The sequence below is a fragment of the Poecilia reticulata genome, linkage group LG12 (genome assembly GCF_000633615.1).
Source record: "Poecilia reticulata strain Guanapo linkage group LG12, Guppy_female_1.0+MT, whole genome shotgun sequence".
In the NCBI taxonomy this organism is placed as follows: Eukaryota; Metazoa; Chordata; class Actinopteri; order Cyprinodontiformes; family Poeciliidae; genus Poecilia; species Poecilia reticulata.
Window position 1 is genome coordinate 7,680,130 of NC_024342.1, and position 10,546 is coordinate 7,690,675.

The 10,546-nt window shown below is 37.4% G+C and overlaps 1 protein-coding gene across 1 annotated transcript in view; it reads right to left on the minus strand.

Annotated features, from left to right (window-relative positions):
- The window catches only part of fibcd1b (fibrinogen C domain containing 1b), a 125,565-nt gene that overhangs the window by 78,849 nt on the left and 36,170 nt on the right, over window positions 1–10,546 (minus strand). The window contains exon 4 of the mRNA XM_008423804.1: window positions 2,227–2,386. Within this exon, the coding sequence (XP_008422026.1) occupies window positions 2,227–2,386 (160 nt within the window). The remainder of the gene's footprint in view (window positions 1–2,226; window positions 2,387–10,546) is intronic.

Sequence of the window (10,546 nt, forward strand, 5' to 3'; positions counted from 1 at the left end):
TATATTTATTGGGTCCGTGTTGCTGATATTTTTTATTTAACGCCACAAGACAATGCACTAATAACGAAGCTTGAATAAATTACTCCACTGTAAAGAACTCTGGTTAGTTCTGATGAATAATTTCTTCAACAACTGGTTTATAATTTATAGATAGTTTAAATTATGCTTTGTTTCAACTAATTGTTCACCGATTGCCTCAGAAAATGTTAGTTCAGAAGTTCTCATTGAGATCAAAAAGCAAGAACTATGCAACAAATGCGTGCCCTGAGAGTACCAACTTTCAGTACCACCAACAGTTTCAAATGGCGTTGAACATTAACTCTGTGTTAGGTTTTGATATTGAGATTTGAGCCTGATCAAAAATTAAGCATTTAAACTTATGAGTGGCAGTTTTCTTTCAATTCAGGATCAAACGTATCTCTGCTACTAGATTTATTTCTTTTTATCGTTTGACTGAAATTTATCTGACTTTTTGTTGCCACATGTTTTTGTCTTCCAAAAGGTTTTATAAGAATAGGTGTTGTTAAAATCACGATTCAGTCAATGCTTGAACTGCAAAGGTATCTTTCATCTTTTCAAGGATTAATTCATTCAAAATGCAAAACTGTTTGTGATGTACTTTTTTTTTTGCTTTTTTTGTGCAGCTCTTCTATTTAAATGTTTGACTGTTTGCACCAATACACAGAGTATTTGCACAATTTTGTTTAATCTGTGTCATTCTGTCCAGAGTTTTGCCACTAAACTTAAAAAAATGCGGAAAAAAGTAAGACTTAAGGCAAACTGTAATATAATTAGAAATGAACTGCTATTATCAAATAGACTGAAATCAATAAAATCATAGTAAGCATGTTACTAGAATTTCATAACTGTATAAAATACAAGGGAACATTTTTTTTTTTCCCTGACAGCCTACGTTTAGTCTTCTGTACCAGTTCAGAGTTTTGTGACCTTGGATTTCTGCTAATTGTGCATACTGTGAATAAATGCAGCTCTGAGTAACAGAGTGGCATCAAAAGCAGCATATGAAAAAAAGTCAGATAACGACCAGAAAAAGAAGAAGAAGAAAAAAAAGAATGATCATAAGCAGAAAAACAAATGATGTTCTGGGAAGAAGTTACTTTCCTTTTCATTCAGTTCTGTCCATTTCAATAGAAATCTGCATTTCAACTGAACCAAAAATGCTGTGAATATGGGTGCTTGTGTTGCTACAAGGCCCAAGGAGGGTGTGTTCACATCCACACACACAGTAAGGCCAGGGAAGGCAACTTTATCTATGTGGCCAAAAAAAAAGAAAAGCCAATTGCAAGCAAATTAAAAGGTTTTTAATCTTGTTTTACAGTGAACAGGCAGCTTAATCCAGAATATTGGTGCACAGAATCTTAAAGGTGCTTTGGTGTGTTTTGTTTAAACTTTTGGAATGATGAGCAGGTTTGACTCAGATGATCTTAAAGGTCTTAGTGGTTTATAGCTTTGGAGAAAATCAGAAATGTAGACAGGGCTTTTATTAGAAAGTGCTTAATAAATCAATAACATTTTTAATTCTATTCTTTGAGCAACAAGTAGCTGGCCTCTTTTCTTAATTACAGTAACATGCTTAGGTAAACATCAGATAACAGACTGAGAAGTATTATAGCCTTTGTGTTCCATGCTTATTAAATGTCTACTTTGTCCTTAAATCCTCCCTCCGATAAGAAAAGCAGTTAAAAAGTGTTGCCTGTGATTGTATGTTGTACTCTCTGCAGGAGCTCAGCTGTGCTACTTGGCTATCAGTGACAGACAAATTCAGCAGGGGGATGCCATCGGGTATGCCTGGTTAAAAGGCGTCTGATGGGAGGGTGCCTCGGGGCGTTCTCTGCGGACACATAAGTCATCTCTCATGTAAAGTGAAAAATTCCACAGTCTTACCGCCACTGAATAATGTGCAAGAGATACGGCCCACAGAAAGGAGCCCACACCTTGCCCGGAGAGGCTCCACTGAATGAATATGCTGCATGATGGATAACATACAGATCGCACTGGAAAAGAACTCCAAAGAATAATGGGTCAAGGGAAAATTGTGACAAGGAGCAGGAAAGGAAGGTGAAATGTCAACTTCTAGGTTGCCTGTGATGCATAATTTACGGAAATACAGAAGGACATTGGAACAGCATACAAATCTGCACAGCATGAACTCCGATTCTGCAAGAAAGATATGCATAAAGGTAAACACTGACTGGTTTTTCTTACCATTGGAACAGCCCTTGAGTCGAGCGCCTCGAACCGGCGCTCTTTGTAGATCCGCCTTGACCCGAGCCTTCAGTCCCACGTTTTCCTTCTGCATGGCATTGAGCGCATCGCTGACAGAGTTCACCACCTTCACCATGTTGGTCTGGCTGTCCGACAGCAGCTGCAGCACAGTGAAAGTGGGACGGGAGAGAACACACTTACTAATGATGAAATAACACCAAGTTCTCTTTGCAGCAGATGGGACAACAGTTCCATTACCTTCAAGATGGAGAACATTTGCTGCTTATTTTATTATGCTGCACACAAACAGTTAGATTTAAACAGCTGAGTCCAATGAAGTGGTAGAATATCTTGTTGCATTTTCACTTTCGGCAATGCTTGCGACACGCATTTATTTTCCTCGTAAGAGAGGAGCTGTTCAATAAGAGCATTGTTATAAGCCAAAAAATCGCTGCTTTCTTTAAACAAAAAAAGTAGCAAAATAGCTTTCATCTGGTTGTTTTGTAAATTATGCAGTCTCCCTGGCAGCTTTCAATGTCAATGCTTCCTGAGCAAGATTCCTAGCTCTGTTTCACAGTAAACAAAAAGCAGTTAATAAAAAAAGCAAATACAGACTGAATTTAGCCTAACCTATTCATCTGTTGCCAAAATGAAATTAAATTGTTCCAAACAGTTGTCTCCAGCTCTTTGAAGAGAGGGAGGATAAGAAAGAGCAAAGGGACAGAAATGCAAAGACATTACTAAATATCCCAAATGGGTGTTGAAATATGGCACACTATAAATTATTTTTTCAATATGACAAAAAGAAGACCTTTTTTAACATGAACAAATTAATTCAAAATTTCACAGAATCTTTTATTTTCCTTTAGAGTGCAGATTGATACTGCTGTTTAAAATTATTCAGTTTATGCAAACTGTGACAAAATCAACCTAAACATGTACTGTACTAAAGACAGTTTTTAAATTGGCTTAATATGCGTTATTCTTAAGTCTCAAAGATTAAAAAAAGAATTATGACTGAAAGATACTGGAATGGATCGCCTAGTATCAGCTAAGAGCATCATATCTTTTTAATATGCAGAGATGCTAGCAAAAATGTTAGCTGTGGCACTATTGTAGAGGGGTTCATAAAAAAAAAAAAAACCTCTGGGAAATAAAATTGTACTTCCTCCCATTCCATAGCATTAGGTAGTTGTTGGAGATGGTAACACAGAACAACTATATTTTTCTTCTTTTCTTGTGGCAATCATTAAGGCAGAAAGTATAGCGAATATCTTAAGTAACTTTCAGTATTAACCCTGATTTATATTCAGCCATTATAATAAAAAGTCATTAAGTAATGAACTATCTGCTGTTAGTGGGAGTGGAGTGAAGGTAGGGGGGTGACCTGTACAAGAAACGTAGGCGAATGCTGCCATGATTCCAGTTATGTGGACAAAACTGTTTTAGATGTGTTACATTCACACACCTAATTTAAACCTATAGGTGATTAACTGGTTTCCCACTGACCTTGAAGGCATCCTGACAGCATAATTAGGTAATTTGAATCAGGTGTGTTAAAGCAAAGAGTTTGAAGTCAGCCGTTAATTTTAAAGCCCCCTCTACACTAACAGCGGTATATTGAAAAACATAAATCTTCTGTCATGTTTGCACATCCTCAGTTTAATGAGGGATATTTTCACATATGTCTGCTTTTGACTCTATTAAGCTTTAACTTTGAACTCAAATAGCTTAAAGGAGAAACAGTGAGGGGAAATGTGTCCTACAACCTCTTTAGCAGATTAGCCTTGCTTAGCTTGGCGTTGCTCAGGGTCTTCTTCTTTTGTATGTTTTGATGGCATTTATGACATTATTGCCTCCTAGTGGAGCAGCATATTTACTGCAGAATGTTGCAGCAGAGAGTTTTTTTCCCCCCTTTCTTTTCAAAAACAGAGGAAAACATATCCAAAGCTGGGATTCTAAATTTACTTCAGTCCCGCTGGAAAAGTTGTCATCCTGTGCACCTGACTATACCAATGTGTTAGAACAAGCAGCATAATTCTTTCCGGACTTTCACAGGCACACAGATGCAATGGCTGCAGTGTGTAGCAGCGACACATGGAACTTTATCCCATAACACAATCTGGTGACTATAGTGAAGCACTAAAAGCCCTGTGGGAAGGTTGTTGATGAATGTGTGTGCTAACACTAGCAAAAAGCACTGTAACCTCTCTAATGTACCCTGGTCACTGCTTTTCTCTGAGCAGGTCATTAAAGTTAAGTTTTTTTTTGTTTTTTTTTTACATTTCATTCCTGTTAAGAGTCTACGGATAGCCAGGTTGTTTCTAAAACTCTGTATATATCAGAGTAGATAATTTTTTTTTTTTTGCCATTCATCTCACTCACACACAACCCCCTTCAAAAAAAAAAAACTTTCGTCATCCTTCTTTTTCTCTGTCTCATGCAAACATACCCCAGTTCAAAAACACACACAAACAAAAACCTGCGCTGTTCAAAGTCATACGCCCCATTGGCGCAGCTATACTCAGGTGTTAAAACTGCATTAGATGTAAACCCCTGTGGCCATTCCTTGGCCTCAATATCTATGCAACACAAAGCCGAGGCACAGCGAACTACGCTGAAAGAATATCACACTGGAATAGTGTGAGTTAAACCCACACAGCTTCAGACAAGGCACGTTTGTGTACATGCCCCGATGCAGGTGCAAAGAAAGCTACAGGCACATGCGTGCATATATTACAGAACCGAAACTGTTCTGCTCGGCAACAAGGCAGGATTCATGGGCGAGACGCTCTTGAATGTGGCTTTCTCACACTATTTCTCCAGTTGTTATTTGTTAAGCATGTATTGACGTTCTGCTTGCGTGTCTCCTTTCAAAGCAGGAGACGTGTCTCCAGCCTCGATTGCTTAGCCTTGACAGACACATCAATTAGGATCATTATGTAATTAGATCTCATTAGACAGCCTTTGCACTGGCTTAGAAAATCAGTTACGCCACAGTACTTAACACATGGAGCCTTGTTTTGTGTCAGGGTTTAAATGGGGGCCAATTTAGGTGCCTTTTTGTGCAGCTGTTGCATAAAAGGATGATTTCAAAATCTTGAACATGATCTGATCGCATGCTCAGCTTGAAGACGACAAAATTATGATCTTTTCATGTTGAATGGTGTATATTTATGTTTTATTTAGCCAGGAACGACTTAGAACTTTAAGAGGGTGTTGCTGCTGAGACAACAGCAGCTGAAAACCCTACAGAAATACTTATATGGCGCATATAATAAAAAAAAAAACCATAGATCAAAGAGGTCCATAACCCCCAACCAGCCTTCTACCCTGCACAAAAAATAGACTGTCTCTCTAAATGTACCACAGTTGGTCATAAACGCAGTGTGAAACACGTTCCATCTTTGAACCTTCTTTGAACAATCAACATAATTTGGCCTCTGAAGAGCCGCATGAAAAATGTGTTTTAATGCTCCCACACACAAATATATACATCTTCCCTCATGACCACTAGCCTTGTTTTTTCTATTATTCTTATTTGAAAATGAAAAGGAATGATTTGTTTTTTCCCCTGCAAAGCACTGAAAAGATTTTGCTGATGTTTCCATTTACTTTTGGTTTCTCACTGACAAATCGCAGAACAGTAGAGGCCATAAATTATCTAGTTTGTGTGACATTTATCCAGTCCATAACAGTTACAAGAACAATACAAGCACAATACAAGTTGAGCCAAGGTTATCTGAAACCAAACTGCAAACAGACGGCAATAAATTGCGATTGAATCTTCTTTCACTGCAGCAGGTGTAGCAATCGATTACTGTATGGGTGTGTTGTGTATGTGTATTTCAATATTTTAAGTATGTCATATACATACCTATAGATAAGACTTGCAAGTTCAAATAATGACCAGTACATTTGGACTCACAAAAAGCTGTGTTGTCAGATTGTCAGCCTTTTCTTCAGCGTAATGTTGTTTCAATTCTATTTAAAAAATTAAATAAAAATACTATGACAGAGTCTGTACTGACTGCCGGCTACGAAGAAAGGAGCTCAAATACTTTTCATTACATTTCATGATGTTTCTTTAAGGCTCTAAGTTTGTAAGGCAGGTTTTCTCTGCATATAACAGGGACATATTGACATGTCATGAGAAGTCAGTGAACGAACATGCTAATGATACCTCAGCATGAAAACATTAGCAGTAACAAGACTTTCAAGATAAACAATAAATCCATGTTATTTCAGGTGAGTGACTCTCTGCAATTAAGAGCTGCAAAGTACTTTATAAACAATCAGAATTTGAATGAAATTTAATGAAAACGTAATTTTACTGAACACGGCATTGAGTTTTATTCACTTTCTGAGTTTTTATCAGGCACAGAAAATTCCTGACAAGGATAAGCCAGGCAAATAAATACATAAATGCTTGAGAATATTATACAAATGTTTCTCTGATTTAATCTAATCTTCAGAATAATCAGACTGAGTATGGGCAGCTCCAGACATATGGTAATGTTTCAGTGCACCCAAACACCAAGTATGCACAACGCCCCCAGTAGATAAAGGGCAGGTTAATGGATCAAACTAATGAGTGATTTGCTGATAAACATGTTTTTTTTTTTTTTTTTTTTATGGAGTCATCAGGAGAAAGCAACACAAAAAAAAGAAAAAAAAACAGGGCCTTTCAGATAGAGGGTCATCTGGAGAGCAGGACAGAGAGTCTCTGTAGGTTTGTTCTTTTATCAGTCTAATGGACTATGGAGCCCTTTCACATTTAAAATAAAAAAAAAACATAAAAGGCATTAGTTGTGCTGTTATGGTGAGCAGTCCGTCATTATGAGACCAGAAAATGCTTTAATGCCTGATAAAATCAAAGTCAGAGATATATCCTGGGACAGTAAATAGGAGAAACGGGGACTCTGCGGTTAAGGATAACCCAGCTGACATTCTGCTCACAACACGCATGACACGACCTAAGATCATCAAGCAATGGGGAAAAAAAAAGGAACAGAAAGATATCCCTTGGGAACAAAACTCATCCCTGGAGCAGCAGGAGACTGCGTTTGGAGGTGCATCTAAGAGTCACAAAATATTCACATTATGTGCTATTATTACATACAATATATTTTATATGAGGCCAAATCCGACCGTAGCCTTGTGGAACCAGTGGAATAGTACAAGGCAAGAATCCTGGAATAGTGCAATTTATGAAACAATTATTGTCCAAGAAATATTGTATTATTCAGCAACCACAGGAGTAAGCTAACTCTAGAGCCACATATTTTTCTAGTGGGTGTTTGTTAATTATGGTACTACTTAACAAACCCTCTCCAACATATTCGAAATGTCTTTATCAGGCATTTTGAATTACCATGGAGAGTACTTTCAGTGACTAATTGTGTTATTTTGTTGGCTCAATGAGAAGAGAAACCAACAGAACAGGCGAAAAAAATAAATAAAAAATAACCCTTAAAATGTTGTAAATATTAATCTCAGCAAGTCATCCTGGTCCTGAAGCAGCAAATCAGCCTCAGGCAATCACACCACCACCATGTATGATGTTCTATTTATGACATACTATGTTAGATTTATGGTAGATGCACAGCTTCCCAAAAGTTTCACTTTTGTTTTGTCAGTCCACAGAATATTTTCCCCAAAAACCTTAGGGATCAAAGTGCTTTTTTTCCCTGGAAAATGTGAAGCAGAACATTGTCTTAAGTTTTGGCCAGTGTTTATTTTCACCTTAAAACTCTCATAGTATGCCATTTCTGCTTTTTTTTTTTTCTTTCAATCTCTTATTACTGAACCATGAACAGTATAACTGAGTCAAGTGATATCTGCAAATGTGTTAGACGTTTTCATTGGTTCCTTTGGGACCCCCTGGATGAGTCGTTAATGTCTTTTCCAAGTCTTTCCAGCTGTTCTTGGGAAGGTTCCATGACTGTTCCAGTTTTTCCTCAACATGTAAATTTCTTTAGTAAAAGGCTTTGTGGGTTTACTCATATTACTATTAAAATTCTGTTGATCTAAAACATTAAAGTGTAAGACATATTTAAGGTGGCACTATTTGTTGAATGAACAATGTATCCTGAGATTTCTTTTTCTCACACATTTGACCCATTATCTGTTTGATTTGTGCTCTTTGTGAGATAACGCTGAGGAATCTGCATCACAAAAAGTTCTCCGCAGTCAGGCAGCCTGTTGCTTTGAGATAGGAGTCAAAAACCCTGCCTCACTGTGCTGCTTTGTAAAACCTCCATTATTCGCTGATTTTGGGTTAGCAGAACAAAGAGCGTGCTTGTTCTCAATCGGCGCAACTGCACGCTAAGTAACAGCAATTCAGCTATCAATAAGCACCTGGCAAAATAAAGTGGCCCACAAATGTTAGGTCAAACTGAGTTTGAGTTTGCTCTGGCCGTTAGATTCAATGATCTTGTACTGTACATGAAGGTCTCTGAAGCAAAGAAACAATGAATAAAAGATTACCCTTGATGATGAACATAACCTTCATACATAATGTGAATGTTTTTAATCGTGAATTGGATTCATATCACACAGAGCGCCTGATCTTTGAACAGACATTTGATTAGTCTGTCCATGCGTAGATTTGAGTTTGGCAGAATTGTAGAGTCCAGGAGTTGTAGTAAAGCATTAATAATGAAATAAAGCCGACTTGAGTTGATCCGTCTCACACATAAATCAGACAGAGCCAATGTTCTGCCCTCCTATTTAGGACACCGAGTAGAGAACCAGAAAGGTTTCAAATACAACGGAAAAATAAACTCTTTTTTAAAATGGAAATCCTGAAATGCAAAATGCCAAAGCACAAATATCATAAAAATGCTGAAGCCAAAAATAGAAAAAGAGCAAATGGGCACAGGACGTTCTAAATTTATAAACACTTATTGAGTTTTTTGACATGCCACTTAATCACAAGCTTAATAATATTTCATTGCATGTTTTGCTCCAACACAAAGTAGTGCATAATAGTCCATCAGTCCATGATATTGTTGTGTGATTTATCAGTTCTCCAAAGAAACACCACAAATCATATCATGGAGAATGTTCAAACATTTACTTGAACATAGAAAGAGATGAATGATAGACATGGGAAAAGAGCATTAATCAGAGGAACAAACAGGAAACTCATGGTGATTCTGGATGTGCTAAACAGATCCGCAGTCGAGGCTGGAAATCTTGTTGACTGGAAAAAGAAGTTTTGATTACGATTTGTCACAAGTACCATAACGGAGGTGGATAAAGCAAACGTGGAAAAAAGTGTTGTGGATAAAAACAAAATTAAATCTTTTTGCCTACATGGGAACTATCGTGTTTAGAGAGAAAGAATCCCAAACACAGTATGCCACCATAAAACACGGAGGTGGCAGCATTATGCATTCTTTACCAGCTTGCATATTAAAGTTTGCTTATGTGACAAAATGTAGAAAAGTTGAAGGTGTGTTTATACTTTTGCTAGCACCTCTATTTACAGTAGTTGTTGTTGTGTAGCCTTGCTTCTGATATTTTGAAATGTGAATATTGCAGAAGCTCCTTGAGTGTAGAGCATCTTTAGAGGATTTAAGAAAGGACCAAAAAGCTCTTTTCATTGTAGCTGTATGACTTTGAGATATAGCTTTTAGAAAACATTGTGCAATATGGTAAACACAATGACAAGCATTACAGATATTCTCTACACTGTCAGGATTCAGTGTGCTTTGATGTTTTCAGGCTGGTCCATATAACATATGGACTCAGAGCCATTTTTGTTTTGCTCTCCATCACAGAAAAGCAGCACCTGCTGACATGACTCTGATGATTTTCCTTCAGTGGACCAAATTTCTAAAGCTGCCTGAAGGTAAATATACTGGAACACCATATCTAGTTGGAGTTTCTCTGTTAATCTTGTATCTTTTATATATTTTTCTTTGACAAGCTCAGAAATTATTTTGAAGAATTTCCAAACATTTCTCTTAGAGTTTTGTCTGTGCTGCTGTTTAAGCAGAAGTTACCTTTGTAAAAAATAAATTTGACAATTAGTCTGATGAGTATCTGAGCAGCGACTTAACAGTGTTAGATCTCTAGATCTTATGTCTTCACTAAGGCGTTTGTGGGTGATACACTATCACTTTGGTTTGAAATATCTGACAACCCACTATTAAACAGTTGCAGTAAAACGTTGCACTCATATTGGGCATGAGTTCAGTATTGATTTTGGGCTCATAATCCATCCATCCATCCATCCATCCATCCATCCATCCATCCATCCATCCATCCATCCATCCATCCATCCATCCATCCATCCATCCATCCATCCATC